General features: G+C 41.0%; 1 protein-coding gene across 9 annotated transcripts in view; it reads left to right on the forward strand.

The window, feature by feature from the left end:
• Positions 1-19,032, forward strand: part of runx1t1 (RUNX1 partner transcriptional co-repressor 1) — a 105,148-nt gene that overhangs the window by 40,727 nt on the left and 45,389 nt on the right. For all 9 annotated transcript variants that reach the window (XM_063061434.1, XM_063061442.1, XM_063061408.1 and 6 more), the window contains one exon: positions 17,625-17,714. In XM_063061434.1, coding sequence (XP_062917504.1) covers positions 17,625-17,714 — 90 coding nt within the window. The remainder of the gene's footprint in view (positions 1-17,624; positions 17,715-19,032) is intronic.

Genomic DNA, 19,032 nt, shown 5'->3' on the forward strand with positions numbered 1-19,032 from the left:
CCGCCTGCTGTACCTGCATGCCCACTTTCAATGACTGGTGTATAATGACACCCAGGTCTCGTTGCACCTCCCCTTTTCCTAATCGGCCACCATTCAGATAATAATCTGTTTTCCTATTTTTGCCACCAAAGTGGATAACTTCACATTTATCCACATTAAATTGCATCTGCCATGAGTTTGCCCACTCACCCAACCTATCCAAGTCACCCTGCATCCTCTTAGCATCCTCCTCACTGCTAACACTGCCACCCAGCTTCGTGTCATCCGCAAACTTGGAGATGCTGCATTTAATTCCCTCATCCAAGTCATTAATATATATTGTAAACAACTGGGGTCCCAGCACTGAGCCTTGCGGTACCCCACTAGTCACCGCCTGCCATTCTGAAAAGGTCCCGTTTATTCCCACTCTTTGCTTCCTGTCTGCTAACCAATTCTCCACCCACACCAATACCTTACCCCCAATACCGTGTGCTTTAAGTTTGCACACTAATCTCCTATGTGGGACCTTGTCAAAAGCCTTTTGAAAATCCAAATATACCACATCCACTGGTTCTCCCCTATCCACTCTACTAGTTACATCCTCAAAAAATTCTATGAGATTCGTCAGACATGATTTTCCTTTCACAAATCCATGCTGACTTTGTCCGATCATTTCACCGCTTTCCAAATGTGCTGTTATCACATCCTTGATAACTGACTCCAGCAGTTTCCCCACCACCGACGTTAGGCTAACCGGCCTATAATTCCCCGGTTTCTCTCTCCCTCCTTTTTTAAAAAGTGGGGTTACATTAGCCACCCTCCAATCCTCAGGAACTAGTCCAGAATCTAACGAGTTTTGAAAAATTATCACTAATGCATCCACTATTTCTTGGGCCACTTCCTTAAGCACTCTGGGATGCAGACCATCTGGCCCTGGGGATTTATCTGCCTTCAATCCCTTCAATTTACCTAACACCACTTCCCTACTAACATGTATTTCGCTCAGTTCCTCCATCTCACTGGACCCTCTGTCCCTTACTATTTCTGGAAGATTATTTATGTCCTCCTTAGTGAAGACAGAACCAAAGTAATTATTCAATTGGTCTGCCATGTCCTTGCTCCCCATAATCAATTCACCTGTTTCTGTTTGCAGGGGACCTACATTTGTCTTTATCAGTCTTTTCCTTTTTACATATCTATAAAAGCTTTTACAGTCCGTTTTTATGTTCTCTGCCAGTTTTCTCTCATAATCTTTTTTCCCCTTCCTAATTAAGCCCTTTGTCCTCCTCTGCTGAACTCTGAATTTCTCCCAGTCCTCAGGTGAGCCACTTTCTCTGGCTAATTTGTATGCTACTTCTTTGGAATTGATACTATCCCTAATTTCTCTTGTCAGCCACGGGTGCACTACCTTCCTTGATTTATTCTTTTGCCAAACTGGGATGAACAATTGTTGTAGTTCATCCATGCAACCTTTAAATGCCTGCCATTGCATATCCACCGTCAATCCTTGAAGTGTCATTTGGACAAATGTTATTTGGATTTCCAGCATCTGCCGATTTTGTCTTGTTTGTGGATGGACAAAGGTATGAATTTCTGCCAGGACGTTGGCATCAATGTTTTGAACAATGTTGTGCTTATGGAGAAGAACGAGGAAGATCACTCGGGCTGGATCCTGATGTGATGGAGGTGTGGCTGAGGATCTTAGAAGTAGACAGAAATAAATAGGGCTAGAGCTGTGTGATATTATACTACTGGTAGAAGGCATTCTTAGCGAAGACAATGGAAATAGGGTTTGAAAGTGATTTTTGAGTCAGACATGCCACCAAGGCTGCAAACAGATTGGTTTAATTTGATTGAATGATAGTAGTGTTGTCTATTCATGATGCTGACCTATCTCTTGTGCAATACCCTCCCATAAAACTGAGTTCATCCAAGCTGTATTTCTCAGGACCTATTTTGTTCCAAGTCTTGTTTGATCATAACACTTGTTCTTGATTACCTTTTTGGGCTCTTGGTGACAAGAACTTGAATTGTTGTTGAGTTGCTTTCGAGCTTTGTTCTTCCCCACTTCCTATGCTGCTCTCTGATCATAAACAACCACAGTATTTGAATTTCTACAATTCTGGGCCTCTGGTCATCACTGATTGATTGTGATCAGTTGCCAATAGCAGAAGAAAAGTAGAAAACCAATGATGCTAAATGAGACTATTCAGCCCATTATAGCCATGCCAGATGAAAAAGAGCTACCTAACATAGTTAGTTACTGGTGTATTTCCTGAAGACTGGAAAGTGACTAACATCCTTCCATTGTTAAAGGTTACAAGGACAAACCAAGTAACTACAAGTTTTTCATCCTGACATCAGTAGTGGGAAGATGCTGGAAGGATTTCAGAGGGACAGGATCCACCATCAGTTGGATACTCAGTACTGATTAGGAAGAGTCAGCATGGCTTTCTGCATGGAAAGTCATACTTGAACTTTTTTTGAGCTTTTTGAAGAGGTAACCAAAAAAGTAGGTAAGAGTAAAGGTGTGGATGTTACCTCTTTGGATTTTAGCAAAGCCTTCAACAAGGTCCCATGTGGTAGACTGGTCTGAAAGGTTATATCCTATGGAATGTAGAGGAAGCAGGTTGGGTAGATTCAAAGTTGGTTCTGAGATAGTGGCGGAAAGTCGTTTCTCACAGTGGAGTCTGGTGACTTGTAGTGTGCTGCGCATGAGTCAATGTTGGCACCTTTGTTCTTCGTTATTTATACAAATGATTTGCATTCAAATGCATAATGGTTGATCATTAAATTGTGGATGACGTGAAATTAAGGGTTGGTGTTGATTGTGAAGAAGGTTGTTCTAGATTACTAGGGGACCTGGTCAGTTAGGGAAGACGGCAAATGGATTTCAATAGAGATAAATGTAAGGTGATAATTTTGTAAAGTCATATCAGTGTGGGTTTTATACAATGAATGGCAGTGCACTAGGGAATATAATGCAACAGAGAGACCTAAGAGTACAAGTGTATCGTTCATTGAAACTTGCATCACAAGTTGACAGGGTGGTGAAAAATCATGTTGGCCTTTATTAATTAGGGCATTGAGTATAGGAGTTGGGGCATTATGTTGCAGATGTGCAAGTTATTTGTGAGGCCACACTTTGAGTACTGTGTACAATTTTGGTCACGTGTGGAAAGAATGCAGAAAAGATTTACAAGGATATTGCCAAGACTAAAGGGCCTGAGTTTTAGGGAGAGGATAGCCAGTCTAGGTCTTCATTACTAAGCATGTTGGAGAAAGAGGGGTGACCTCAGAGAATTTTATAAAAATTATGAAGGGCATAGATAAGGTGGATGGTAGCAGTCTTCTCCCCATGATAGGGGAGTCCAAAAGTAGGAGGCATAGATTTAGGGTGAGAGGGGAAAGATTTAAAAGGGACTTGAAGGGCAACTTTTTCAAGCAGTGGGTGGTGAATATATGGAATATGCTTCTGGATGAAGTTGTTGAGGCAGGTACAGTAGTATCACTTGGATAGGTACACAGAGGGGAGAGGCTTAAAGGAATGTTATCCAAACACATCAAATTGGAACTAGCTGTGTTGTCAACATGGTTGGCATGAAATTGTTAGGCCAAAGGGTTTGTATCCATGCCAAATTGTTTTATTGTCTGTTTATGTATGTGAACCTATTGATACTCTGGTGCTTTTGATGATCCACACTTGTCCAATGACCTCCCATTTGTTGTATAATCTTGTTACACTTTTCCAAATGCATTGCTTCATATTTTAAAGTAGATTTGTTATCAATGTGCGTATATTTTACCATATACAACCCTGAGATTCATTTACTTACAGGCATTCACAACAAACAAAGCAGCCAATTCAATCAACGAAAAACCACACACAACAAGATGAACAAACATTTAATGGGGAGGGCTTTGCCTGTGATGGACTAGGCTCTGGATTAAGTGCCATTTGCCATTTTCAACATAATGTATCTCCCAAAGTTGGAAGTTCTTTCTCCTCCTTATCAACTACACAACTAATGTCCTCTCACCTGAGGACTGGGAGAAATTCAGAGTTCAGCAGAGGAGGACAAAGGGCTTAATTAGGAAGGGGAAAAAAGATTATGAGAGAAAACTGGCAGGGAACATAAAAACGGACTGTAAAAGCTTTTATAGATATGTAAAAAGGAAAAGACTGGTAAAGACAAATGTAGGTCCCCTGCAGACAGAAACAGGTGAATTGATTATGGGGAGCAAGGACATGGCAGACCAATTGAATAATTACTTTGGTTCTGTCTTCACTAAGGAGGACATAAATAATCTTCCAGAAATAGTAAGGGACAGAGGGTCCAGTGAGATGGAGGAACTGAGCGAAATACAAGTTAGTAGGGAAGTGGTGTTAGGTAAATTGAAGGGATTGAAGGCAGATAAATCCCCAGGGCCAGATGGTCTGCATCCTAGCGTGCTTAAGGAAGTAGCCCAAGAAATAGTGGATGCATTAGTGATAATTTTTCAAAACTCGTTAGATTCTGGACTAGTTCCTGAGGATTAGAGGGTGGCTAATGTAACCCCACTTTTTAAAAAAGGAGGGAGAGAGAAACCGGGGAATTATAGACCGGTTAGTGTAACGTCGGTGGTGGGGAAACTGCTGGAGTCAGTTATCAAGGATGTGATAACAGCACATTTGGAAAGCGGTGAAATGATCGGACAAAGTCAGCATGGATTTGTGAAAGGAAAATCATGTCTGACGAATCTCATAGAATTTTTTGAGGATGTAACTAGTAGAGTGGATAGGGGAGAACCAGTGGATGTGGTATATTTGGATTTTCAAAAGGCTTTTGACAAGGTCCCACACAGGAGATTAGTGTGCAAACTTAAAGCACACGGTATTGGGGGTAAGGTATTGGTGTGGGTGGAGAATTGGTTAGCAGACAGGAAGCAAAGAGTGGGAATAAACGGGACCTTTTCAGAATGGCAGGTGGTGACTAGTGGGGTACCGCAAGGCTCAGTGCTGGGACCCCAGTTGTTTACAATATATTAATGACTTGGATGAGGGAATTAAATGCAGCATCTCCAAGTTTGCGGATGACACGAAGCTGGGTGGCAGTGTTAGCAGTGAGGAGGATGCTAAGAGGATGCAGGGTGACTTGGATAGGTTGGGTGAGTGGGCAAATTCATGGCAGATGCAATTTAATGTGGATAAATGTGAAGTTATCCACTTTGGTGGCAAAAATAGGAAAACAGATTATTATCTGAATGGTGGCCGATTAGGAAAAGGGGAGGCGCAGCGAGACCTGGGTGTCATTGTACACCAGTCATTGAAAGTGGGCATGCAGGTACAGCAGGCAGTGAAAAAGGCGAATGGTATGCTGGCATTTATAGCGAGAGGATTCGAGTACAGGAGCAGGGAGGTACTACTGCAGTTGTACAAGGCCTTGGTGAGACCACACCTGGAGTATTGTGTGCAGTTTTGGTCCCCTAATCTGAGGAAAGACATTTTTGCCATAGAGGGAGTACAAAGAAGGTTCACCAGATTGATTCCTGGGATGGCAGGACTTTCATATGAAGAAAGACTGGATGAACTGGGCTTGTACTCGTTGGAATTTAGAAGATTGAGGGGGGATCTGATTGAAACGTATAAGATCCTAAAGGGATTGGACAGGCTAGATGCAGGAAGATTGTTCCCGATGTTGGGGAAGTCCAGAACGAGGGGTCACAGTTTGAGGATAGAGGGGAAGCCTTTTAGGACCGAGATTAGGAAAAACTTCTTCACACAGAGAGTGGTGAATCTGTGGAATTCTCTGCCACAGGAAACAGTTGAGGCCAGTTCATTGGCTATATTTAAGAGGGAGTTAGATATGGCCCTTATGGCTACGGGGGTCAGGGGGGTATGGAGGAAAGGCTGGGGCGGGGTTCTGAGTTGGATGATCAGCCATGATCATAATAAATGGCGGTGCAGGCTCGAAGGGCCGAATGGCCTACTCCTGCACCTATTTTCTATGTTTCTATGTTTCTAATCTTTATATCAGCTAAATTCTGAAATTTTCTTTCTAAGTATTGTGTCTTCTGCCAAGATGGTCCTTGTGACAATACCTGTGGCCAAGACAAAGAGATGATCCTCTTCAGCAGGAGAAAATAGCAAAGTGGTGAGGATTTGTAAGATAAGATCATAAATCTCTAAGACACTGGAGCAGAATTAGTCCATTTGGCCCATTGAGTCTGCTCCACCAGTCCATTATAGCAGATTTATTATCCTTCTCTGCCTTCTCCCCATAACCTTTGATGCCCTTACTTATCAAGAATCAGTCAAACTCTGCTTTAAATATACCCAATGACTTGGCCTCCACATCCATCCGTGGCAATGAATTCCACATATTCACTGCTCTCTGGCTAAAGAAATTCCTTTTCGTCTCTGTTCTAAAGGGATGTCCCCCTATTCTGAGGCTGTGCCCTCTAGTCCAAGACTGCTGCACTATTGGAAACCTCCTCTCAACATCCTCTCTATCTAGACCTTGCAATATTCAGTAGGTTTCAGTGAGATCCTCCTCATTCTTCCAAGCTCCAGTGAGTACAGGCCCAGAGCCATTAAATACTTCTCATACATTAACCCTTATTTTTCCTGGAATTATTCTTGTGAATCATTGTGTGTTTAATGTTTCAGTAATATTGTAAATGTGCTGTTTGATTAACCATTCTTTGTTGTTTACATAATGTATTGCAGGCTATATGTAAAAGTAGGTAAATGGCATACATCATCACCCCACTACGTCATAAGTAGTTAAAACTCGCTTAAAGTTAAAAGAAAACTGAGAAGTACTAGCATTATCCCCTGTGCTCCCATGTTTTTCTTTGAATTAGTTTTATGTTTTGGACTTACAAAACATAACAGTGGTGACAAAATATTTTTAAAATGAACCCAAGACAAGTACCTAGTGAAACACAGTGAAACGCTTAAACTTTTGAAAAAAGCAGTGTGCTTTCTTCAGAAGAGGAGAAGACAGCTGAGTTAAAAATAAAGTCAGAAAATACATGAATTTGTGGGTTCATAAACAGTATGTACTGGGAGATTAAAAGTAATACATTTTTAAAAAAGCAGACATGGCTAGCTACATTGGAAAGATAGATGCATTTGATTGCACAAAAATAACTTGCTGCTGCATATGGAACAAATTGAACAGTATTTTGAAGCAAAAGAAATAGCCATTGAGAAGTGAGTGCCCGTTTTGCTGAGTGCATCAGGTGGAAGAGTGGCCGGTAGTGCTGAGGAAACGGAGAGTCTGCAGAGAGACTTGGATAGGTTGGAAGAATGGGCAGAGAAGTGGCAAATGAAGTACAATGTTGGAAAGTGTATGGTTATGCACTTTGGCAGAAAAAATAAACGGGCAGACTATTATTTAAATGGGGAAAGAATTCAAAGTTCTGAGATGCAACGAGACTTGGGAGTCCTCGTACAGGATACCCTTAAAGTTAACCTCCAGGTTGAGTCGGTAGTGAAGAAGGCGAATGCAATGTTGGCATTCATTTCTAGAGGAATAGAGTATAGGAGCAGGGATGTGATGTTGAGGCTCTATAAGGCGCTGGTGAGACCTCACTTGGAGTACTGTGGGCAGTTTTGGTCTCCTTATTTAAGAAAGGATGTGCTGACGTTGGAGAGGGTACAGAGAAGATTCACTAGAATGATTCCGGGAATGAGAGGGTTAACATATGAGGAACGTTTGTCCGCTCTTGGACTGTATTCCTTGGAGTTTAGAAGAATGAGGGGAGACCTCATAGAAACATTTCGAATGTTAAAAGGCATGGACAGAGTGGATGTGGCAAAGTTGTTTCCCATGATGGGGAAGTCTAGTACGAGAGGGCATGACTTCAGGATTGAAGGGCGCCCTTTCAGAACAGAAATGCGAAAAAATTTTTTTAGTCAGAGGGTGGTGAATCTATGGAATTTGTTGCCACGGGCAGCAGTGGAGGCCAAGTCATTGGGTGTCTTTAAGGCAGAGATTGATGGGTATCTGAGTAGCCAGGGCATCAAAGGTTATGGTGAGAAGGCGGGGCAGTGGGACTAAATAGGATAAAATGGATCAGCTCATGATAAAATGGTGGAGCAGACTCGATGGGCCGAATGGCCTACTTCTGCTCCTTTGGCTTATGGTCTTATGGTCTAAGAGCATACAATTTGCTTAGAAGTGTGGCTTCTCCAACCAAACTAGCCGAAATGAGCTTTGCTGATAATGTGAAAGTAATGCAAGATGAATTAGAACTGAAACCACTGTTGATTGCAGAATGCTTTAGGTTTTATAGGCTGAATCAATAGGGATGGAGTCCATTTCAGCGTACGCGGCTGAATGAAAGAGATTGTCTGAAAATGATCAGTTTAGCTATGGGCTTAATGATACACTAAGAGATTATTTAGTTTGTGGAATCTTAGAAGAAAGCATTCAAAGTAGCTCCTAACCGAAGCACAACTCACATATAAAAGAGCAGTTGTATCAATGGAAACAGGAGATAGAGGTGCAATTGAGCTGAAGTCAAGAATGAAAGTGATCGTGAACAAAATTGCAATGTCTAAACAGAGTCTGGCCTGGCCGAACAAATTGTGTTACCATTGTGGCAGCGGCTCACATATGCAAAGACCAATGCAGATTTAAAGGTGAAACTTGCAGAAAATGCAACAAAGTAGGACATGTACAAAAAGCATGTTGGGCTGACAAACATAAATGAAGAGCACAGGGAACAGCAATTTAAGTTGCAGTTTCAAAAAGAGCACTAATCTGAATGCTGTTGATGAAAAATCTGTGAGTGATGAGAGAGGCACAGGACTAGGTAGCCTTAAGGTTTATAATGTGACAACTAAGAATAGACCAGCAATATAGCTTGCATCAGAAACAAACGGCAAATTAATTAAAATGGGTTTGAATACTGGTTTGGCTGTTTAAATTAACCTCAAAATGAATTCAGCATTTCCAAGACAATGAACTGAAGCATGCAGCTATCCAACTAAGAAGTTTATTGGAGAAAAGATGACTCCTGTGGGAATGACATTTGTAGTACTGAAATACAACAAACAACAAGCCACATTGGTCTTGTATATGGTTAAAAACTAGGAGGGCCAGCATTGAGATGATAACACAGCCTGATTGGAGATCCATCCACCATTTGCATGTTACATGCCATGCAATAGTTAATTGAAATCAAATTAAGAAAGGTACTGGATGATGCCATAGTAGTGTTTAAGGATGAAAAACTCAAACATACCCAAGGTAAAATGGTGCTAAATGAAAATGCAACTACACGTTTTCCAAAGTTTTTCTGGTGCCTTATACCATCTGTATTAAAGTAGCCAATGAGCTAGATTGCATGGAGACTGCGCGAGTTCTTTGCCAGGTTGAGTGGAGTCCATGGGCAACACCAGTGGTCCCAGTAGCCAAGAAGAATGTGTCTGTCAGGTGATATTAAGATCAACATCACCCCAGTACTGAATGCACCTATTGATCAATACCCTGCCCAGGATGTAGGATGGATATATACACACAGACACACACACACACACACACACACACACACACACACACACACAGACACACACACACACACACCCACACACCTTTCTGAGGGGAAACACTTCAGCAAATTGGACTTAGCTGAACTCTACCTTGGAGATGGAAGAAGAATCCAATGTGTTTCTCACTATAAACACTCAAAGGGCTATATCACTAAAATAGGTTTATTTTTGGAGCAGCAGCTACACCTGCACTCTGGCAGAAAGTTATGGACCAGGTTCTGCAAGGATGCCCAGGCACTCGGTGTCACCTGGATGACATCATTGTTATCATTGTTACCGGTCAGGGTGAAAAGGAACATCTCAAATCTCAAGACAGTTTTTAAAAAATTAGAAAATAATGAGCTCGGAGTATGCATTCTTTACCCAAACATCTCTTGCTGTGTACATGGTATTGACACAAGGATTACACAGATGTGCTGAGAAAATTCAAGCAATGGTGAATGACCCAAGGGCAAAGGATATGTCACGGTTGTAGTCCTTTTTTGGATTTGTCAATTACTATAACAGGTCCCTGTCAAACCTGGCTCCACCACTTGAACACATGACTACAGATTAGAAAGAAGTGGCAATGGACAAAACAGTGTGAGGTAGCCTTCTAAAAGATAAAGGAAATGGTGATGTCAGCCACTATACTCACACATTATGATCTACTTCATCCAGTAAAACTTGCCTGTGACACCTTGTCTTATGGTATAGGTGGAGGTTAAGAGTGAAGTGAACACCCCTTGGCCTTTGCATCATGTTCTTTTAAGGCCGCAGAGAAAAATTACACAGATTGACAGAGAGACCATGAGCTTGGTTTGGGGTATAAAACATTTCAACCATTACCTGTATCAAAGGTTCAAAGGTCAAATTTAATGTTAGAGAAATGTATACAACATACATCCGGAAATGCTTTTTCTTTGCAAACATCCATGAAAACAGAGAAGTGCCCCAAAGAATGAATGACAGTTAAATGTGGGACCCCAAAGTAACCCCCAGTCACCCCTCCTCCCACATGTAAGATGCAGCAAGCAACAATCCCCTCCCCCACAACAGCCAAAAAAAAAGGCACATTGATACCATCACCGAGTCCAAGCGTGTGCTAAGCAATAGCAAAGACACAGACCAAAGTTAATCTACAGGTTTCGCATTTAATCTGACATTTGACAGACCACAGGTTCTCTTTATCCCTGACAAGGAAGAGGGAGGTGTCCCCCATTTTTACAGCAAGCGGGAGACATAAACCAGCGGGTTGTTGTTACGATGTTAAAAGTCCGCTTTGTTGCTTTTTTTGAGCTCTGTGTCCAAAGGTCGCAAAGACCTCAGGTATTTGGGCCCACAGTGAAAGATTTTTCGGCCTCTCCAGCAACACACGAGTCTCCTGCCATGACACTGACCCTCGATCCACTCGTCTCCAGAGTCCTGATGTCTTAGGCTTCGGAATACAATCGAGAATCACAGGCCAAACCCTTGGCATGTTGAATAACGGCCAGTCATGGAACCCCGAGAACAGGTCCCATTCCCGCAAAGAACCGGTCAGCGTGTAACTCCAGGTCAGGGTCTTCAAAAGCACCCTGAAAGGGAAAAATAAAGATGTTAAAGGTTGAAGTAGAGCTGTTTCCAAAGATGCAGGCAAAGGAGCCACCATTAGGTGCCAATATCCCTCCTAGTATGGGAGAGAGTTTACCCCATTACTAACCACCAACCACTAGTGACCATTTTTAATCCACAGAAGGATGTTACACAAATGCAGAGATGGGCTCCATTTCTTCCAGGGCACAACCACAAAATCAAATTCAAGAGGGAAAACTCATCATGGAAATGCTGATAAGTTGTTCTGTTTACCCCTGGAAGAGGAAATGTCTGAAAAACTTACAAAAGAGGCCACATCACTTGACATATTCTCCCTAATGCAAATCAAAAGTCTCCCTGGTACAGCAGGGATGATCCAAAGGGAAACCAGAAAAGACCCGAATCTGTCTCAGGGTCTACATGGCCACCCAAAATGGCTGAAAAGTGCAGTTGAAACTCCAGTGCCTGCAGGAACTTGCCCTTGATGGTGGTTGCATTATGTGGTGATTGAGAGTTGTTGTATCATTCAAGCTGAGAGCTGAAGTATTGGAGGAGCTACATGCTGGTCATCTAATTGTGTTGAAAATGAAAACGGTTCCAAGCTTTGTCTGGTGGCGTGGGATAGACCAGCAGATCAAGCAGCTTGCCATGCAGTCTTCGGGATGCCCACACACCCAGAAGGACCTCTTCATTCCTGAGAGTGACCTGCATTGCCCTGGCAGAAGATTCATGTGGATTTTGCCCAACCATTCATGGGCACAGATTTTTTTGGTAGTAGCAGATGCCACTACAAAGTGGCCAGACTGGTGTTCCAGAACACTTAGTCAGTGACAACAGAGCACAGTTTGTTGTGGAACAGTTTCAGTCATTCTTGAAAAATGAATGGAATAAGACGTACATTACATCTGCTCATGCCTCTCAGCTACAAATGGCTTTGTGGAAAGGTTTACCCAGAGTCTAAAGAACACACTGCACTGATACTGAATCAGAAGCTTTGCAATTACCTCCTTGCATACCACATTGCAGCACACTCTACAAACAGCACTCACCAGCTGTGCAGCTCCTGGGTCCTCCTTGCAGTCACACTTGGATCTCCTCAAACCCAATCTCAGAAGGAATATGCAGGACAAAAAGCTGAGACAAACTGAGGGCTCCTCAAACAAGGAAGTTTGATGTTTCACTCCTGGACAAATAGTCCTGTGAGGGACTACGGAGGTGATCAAAAGTGGGTCCTTGGAAGGATTGAGAGTACTGGACCATTCTCCTACACAGTGGAGATTGTGTCTGTTGTCATCTGGAGACAACACATTGATCAGTTAAGGAGTGCAGAGTCAATTGTTAGAGAAGAGAGGAGTCCAGAGCTGTCAGAGCCTCTTCCTGTAGTCCCAGAGTCAACACATGCTACTACCATGGAGAAGGCGCCAGAACCTGAGATTGTTTCATAGCCACAAGTCTCTCCTGCCAAGCAGAGTGATTTCCCCCTGTCAGGAAATGTGTTATCCCACAAGAATAAGAAATCCTCTACACTGATTACATTTCTAGGCCTGAGTGAGACAATTTAAAATATATGATAGATGACTAGAGAGCAATATGTTACATATTTGAGTTGTATGCTATATTGAGTTAGAGTTTATAGCTAAGATGAAGAGCCCAAAACTGTTCACTATAGTCAAGGTGAGGCCTCACCAGTGTCTTATAAAGCCTTGGCATCACATCTCTACTCTTGTATTCAAGACCTCTTGAAATGAATGCTAACATTGCATTTGCCTTCCTCACCACCAACTCAACCTGCAAGTAAACCTTTAGGGTCCCATGTCCCTTTGCATCTCAGATTTTTGGATTTTCTGCCCACTTAGAAAATAGTCTTCACATTTATTTCTGCTACTGAAATGCATGACCATGCATTTTCCAATTGTACTTCATTTGCCACTTTATTGCCCATTCTGCTAATCTGTCTAAGTCCTCTGTAGCCTACCTGTTTCCTCAACATTACCTGCCCCTCCACCAATCTTTGTATCATCTTCAAACTTGGCAACAAAGCCATCTATTCCATCAATCAAATCACTGATATACAGCATAAAAAGAACTGGCCCCAACACCAACCTAATGGAACACCACTAGCCACTGGCAGCCAACCAGACAAGGATCCTTTTATTCCCACTTGCTGCCTCTTACCAATCAGCCAATGCTCTAACCATGTTAGTATTTTCCTGTAATACCATAGGCATCTTAACTTGGTGAGCAGCCTCATGTATGGCACCTTGTCAAAGGCCTTCTGAAAGTCCAAATATACAACATCCACTGCATCCTTTTCATCTATCCTACCTGTAATCTCTTCAAAGAATTTCAGCAGGTTTGTCAAGCAAGATTTTCCTCATGGAAACCTTTGCTGGCTTTATCCCATCTTATTCTGTGTCACCAGTATTCCATAACCTCATCCTTGACTCCCAACATCTTCCCAACCACTGAGGTCAAGCTAACTGGTCTATAACTTCTTTTCTGCTGCTGCCTTCCTCCTTTCTTAGAGTGTGGAGTGACATTTACAATTTTCAAGTCCTCTGGCATCATGCCAGAATCCAATGATTTTTGAAAGATCATTGCTAAAGCCTTCACAGTCTGTAACACTACCTCTTTCAGAACCCTAGGGTGCAGTTTGTCAGCTTGATATAATAGCTATCACTAAAGAGGTAGAGCTGAGCAAACTTGTGGGCCTAAAGATAGACAAGTCCTCTGTCCTGATGAAATGCATCCCAGGGCATTGAAAGAAATAACAGAGGTTATAGTGGATGCTTTGGTGATAATTTTCCAAAATTCTCTGGACTCAGGGCAGGTCCTAGTGGATAGGAAGAGGGGTACGCCACTGTAGAAAAAAGGATGTAGACAAAATGCAGGTGCCTATAGGCCAATTACTTTAACCTCTGTAGTTGGGAAAATGCTTGAAGCTATCATTAAAGAACTAGTGAGGCATCTGGAAAGGAATGTATTTACCATGCAGATGCAGCATGGATTCAGCAAAGGCAGGTCCTGTTTGACAAACTTGCTGGAGTTCTTTGAGGATATAACAAGCATGGAGGATAGAGGGGAACAGATGGACATTATTTACTTAATTTCCAGAAGACATTCGGTAAGGTGCCACATAAAAGACTTGACCATAAGATAAGGATGCACAGAGTTGGGGATAATGTATTAGCATGGTAGAAGATTGGTTAACCAATAGAAAGAGAGTTAGTTGTTTCTCTGGCTGGCAATCAGTGGTGAGCGGTGTGCCACAGGGGTTGGCACTAGGCCCACAACTGTTCACGATATACGTTAACAATCTGGAAGAGGGAACTGAGTGTAGTGTATCTAAGTTTGTTGATGATACTAATTTGAGTGGAAAAGCAAATTATGTAGAAAATACGGAGAGACCAGAGAGATATAGGCTAAGTGAGTGGGCAAGGATCTGGCAGGTGGAGTACAATGTTGGTAAACGCAAGGTCATCCACTTTGAAAGGAAAACTGGAAGATCAGATTCAAAATGGTAAAAGATTGCATCATACTGCTGTGCAGAAGGACTTGGTATTGTACATGAATTGGAAAAGATTGGTTTGCAGGTGCTATCAAGAAGGCAAATGGAATGATGGCCATTGCAAGAGCGATTGAATTTAAGAGTAGGGAGGTTTTGCTGCAAACCTGTAGGGTACTGGTGAGGCCTTGGCTGGAGTACTGCATGCAGTTCTGGTCTCATCACTTGAGGAAGGATATACTGGCTTTGGAGGCAGTGTCGGGGAGTTCACCAGGTTGATTCTAGAGATGAGAGGGTTCGACTATGAGGAGAGATTCAATCACCTGTAACTATACTCACTGGAATTCAGAAGAATGAGGTGAGATCTTATAGAAACATATGCAAGTATGAAAGGGATAGATAAGACAGAGGCAGGAAAGTTGTGTCCACTGGTTGGTGAGATTAGAACTAAGGGATATAACCTCAAGAGTCGGGGAAGTCAGTTTAGGATGGAGATGAGGAGGAATGGCTTTTCCAAAGAGTGGTGAATCTGTGGAGTTCACCACAATGAAGCAGTGGAGACTACCTCAGTAAATATATTTATGACAAGGTTGAATTGAGTTTTACATAGTAGGGGAATTAAGGGTTATGGGGAAAAGGCAGGTAGGTGGAGATGAGTCCATGGTCGGATCAGCCATGATCTTATTGAATGGCGGAGCAGGCTTGACAGGCCAGATGGCCTAGTCCTGCTCCTATTTCTTATGTTCTTATGTCCGGGTGACTTATGTACACTTAGGTCTTTCAGTTTTTTGAGCACCTTCTCCCTTGTAATAGTAACTGCATTTACTTCTCTTCATTCACACGTTACAACATCTGGCACCCTGCTAGTGCTAGTGAAGACTGATGCAAAATATTCATTTAGTTCATTTGCCATCTCCTTGTTCCCCGTAAGCAGGGAAGAGTGTTAATATTTCAGTAATATAAGAGTAATATATTGGTGAACTTTTCATACCAACCCTAAACTCAGAAGAGTGACATGTGAGATATTACTGGTGCATATTTTTACGTGGCTTAACAGACTAGAGGTCAGTTTGATTTCCTTAGAAGTCAAGAATGAGAAGTCACAGTCTTGAAGTAAGGCATCAGCCATTCTGTGCAAAGGAGGAGTTTTGTTTTTCCTTTATTCCTTCTGAATATTTGGAGCTCCGACCAGGAGGGCTGTGAAGTCTCAGCTGTTGAGTTAAGAAAGCAATTATTTTGAAATCGGGAAATCAATGTGGCTGTGGGCTTCGTGTAGGAAAGCGGCACTGAGGTATAGAAAATGACAGCTTTTGGAAGAAGGATAGCACAGTGGCACTGCCAGTAACGCACAAACCTCCAGTGATCTGGTTTCGATTCTGATCTTCAGCACTGTCTGTGTCGAGTTGGCACATTTCCCCTGTATGCCCTAGATTCCCCTTGCATGCTGGTTTGTAGGCTAATTGGTTGCTATAAATGATCCCTGATGTGGTTGGTGGGAGGGGCATGTCTCTGGACTTGTATGAGAGCAGACAAGTAGGAAAGGTCTAATGGTCAGAATGGGTCAAAAAATCTCCTCTGTAGTAAGGATGATACAAGCCAGTCCCATAGAGCCACAAGGAAGCTTCTGTGTCTTATGCATTTCATCACATGCCCCAATATCTCCAAATAAATTCTGTTTGTAAATGCTTTTAGGAAGCACTTATGATATTTTGTCATATTTAATGTTGTTACTCCTAAAGCAGCATCAAACTTCATAGGGGTTGGTTACTTGGTAGATGGTAATGTTTTCTCTTATTTAATAGAGTATCTTTAACTGCTAGAATCCACAGATCTCTTTGAAACATCCTCCCAGTGATTTCTCAGCCTCCTACAAGCATTATCAATATACAGTATATGCATTACCTCGTGTTAGATATGTGTCATTTGGTGTCCAGAGACTGCCAATGTCCTATGATAAGGAATGTTCCACATTTAGTATTTGATCAGTTGCTGATTAAATAGTCTTGATGTATCTTGAAAGTTTTCATTATTATTGTTCTTTTATAGAGCATGCAAGGTAAATTTCTGACTACATAGTTGTCTTAGCATCAGGACCTCACAAACGAAGAATGAAATACTTATATTCATCCCTGTACATGAAGTATCATGAATTCAACTGACAAAAACAATAGAACATATAGAAATTGTGTGAATTAATTTGTTAATCTATTTTCAATTATAAAACAACACATAACTATGAATGTATTATTGTAGGTATCAATGCAACAGTTGATTTGATTATTAGTTTGTAACCATGGATGAGTACTGAGAAAATAATACATTGAATTTCAAAGTATAAATTCTTTAATTCTTTCATTTTCCAGAAAAAAACTAACCTCTGTGATTTCTGCACTATTACTTTAGTATTTTGTTTTTGAATTAGATACTGGAAAAGAAGTAATCATGCTTGTTTTAAGCATTTGCTAAAAAAAATCCCTATCTGCAAACTTAACAAAGAATTTAAGTCTTTGTTTTAAATTAGCTAGTACTTTGCCAAATAAACTGGAAACAGCAGTTGAAAGTAACTTAAGTTAAGTATTCAAAGGCAGTATTATTCTACACTGTTGATTTCAGGGTTGTGCTTTCTAAAACAGTTCCATATTTTAAAATATAAGCAGGGTTGATGCAGGAATTTGTTTATTAGTAGTCAAAGGGTTAAGCTGTAAAGGCAGTGAACTTGCTAGTGAATTCAACTCTTCGACATTTGCACTCAAAGGTCACCTCGGGCAGTATAGATGACATCAAGCCATGGAACTTATTACAAGGGATACTTTTGTTCATGAATGTCTCTAGTAAAGAAGTGAAAATGTGAGTACAAAGGACACATGACTTCAATGTCTAGAATTACTTTTATGGCTATATTCAATGTATGTCATAAGGTCTTCATTCTGTCCTTTCATCCAAATAAATGTCACGAATAGAATGGAGAAATGTGCTTTGTTTAAGCCTGTGGTGGTGGTAGTGAAGATGTTATTTTCATGGTATTAAAAACTTATTTTACAGAATTCTACGTTGACAATTGAAGAGTTTCATTCCAAACTTCAAGAAGCTACGAATTTTCCTCTCCGACCTTTTGTTATACCATTTTTAAAGGTAATTGTGGCATTTTTTTTTATATAACTGGTCCTAGAAACCATTGATATGGTTCTGTGCTGTATTAAAGCCTGCAACTGCAAGAAATATACCCATATTTTATGATGTCATATCAGTTTAAAGCACATTTAATACAATGATTTAATTTTTAAAGTCTGAAGAATGTTTTGATTGCAAAAATGAGAGCAATATTTAATAAAGTAACTGGAAGTAATCTTAAACACCAAGGATTCCAGGTGTTTGTAATTCATGTCAAAGTCAGTATCCTAATTTCTGAAAAAAATGAAATGGCTTTCCTAGATCAAAATCATGTTTGATGCTGAGGCTTTAAAACTTATTTTGACATTTTCCTTTCCAAAGGATTGTAGGAAATAGGCCATACATCTTGTTTTGCATGTTTGCTGTGCCCCTATATTATATTGACAGGAACTGGATATAAACTGTCATAAAATGCCAAGGATCGAGCGGACAGACCTTCCGACCCTCCATCAGCAAATGTTGGTCAATCTGAACAGATTGATCACTGATATGTATTTTAAAACATGGACAGATTTTCAGTAATAGATTAAAATGCTGAAGTAGTTTCAGGCTTGGCGCTCAGAAGCATGCTAAGGTGTAGGCATATTTTCTTAAGATACTTTTTTTTCCAAGAACTATCATGTAAAATTAAAATGTACCAATGGGGGTTTGGTTTTACTGCAATCATGCATTTCAAAATCTTTTTGAAAGCTTTGGGCTATTTTCTAAAAATATTTAATTTAATAAAAAGCACATAATGATTGCTTGCTTGTGGCCAAGCAGCTATAAGTGCTAAGTTTGAATTGCATCATGCAAATACCATTTCCTTTGTGAATATTACAATTTTTTTTACGGTGGAAACAGCTCCCCTCAGGGTCAGTTGGCGGTGAAAAAAGCCAAAAAAGCATACAAGGACACTTCCAGGATCTTCATTCTCTGCTCTGTGCCATATGGTTACAATATCATTTCATAGGGGAATGCTGGAATCAAAGATGCAACTTTTTTTCTAATTTTAGTGCCTTTCCTCAGAGGAGACATTAATGACAAAAACCATATGGTTGTGGGAACATGGACCTTAATAACTGCATTCAATCCCAGCTGTAACAATATGCATTAAAGTCTTGTTTTCATTAGGCTAATGTAAGCCACAGATTCTTGATTCTATTTCATGTTATGGAGAATCATTTACAGGAAAGATATTACACACTGTTGTAATTACTTTCTCTGGTGCTGGAATACTACCCTCCCCCACTATTTTGTTTTGTCACTTCCTTAGTTTGGTGAAGCGTTGGTATCAAAA

This window comes from Mobula hypostoma, chromosome 1 (assembly GCF_963921235.1).
Source record: "Mobula hypostoma chromosome 1, sMobHyp1.1, whole genome shotgun sequence".
Taxonomy (NCBI): Eukaryota; Metazoa; Chordata; class Chondrichthyes; order Myliobatiformes; family Myliobatidae; genus Mobula; species Mobula hypostoma.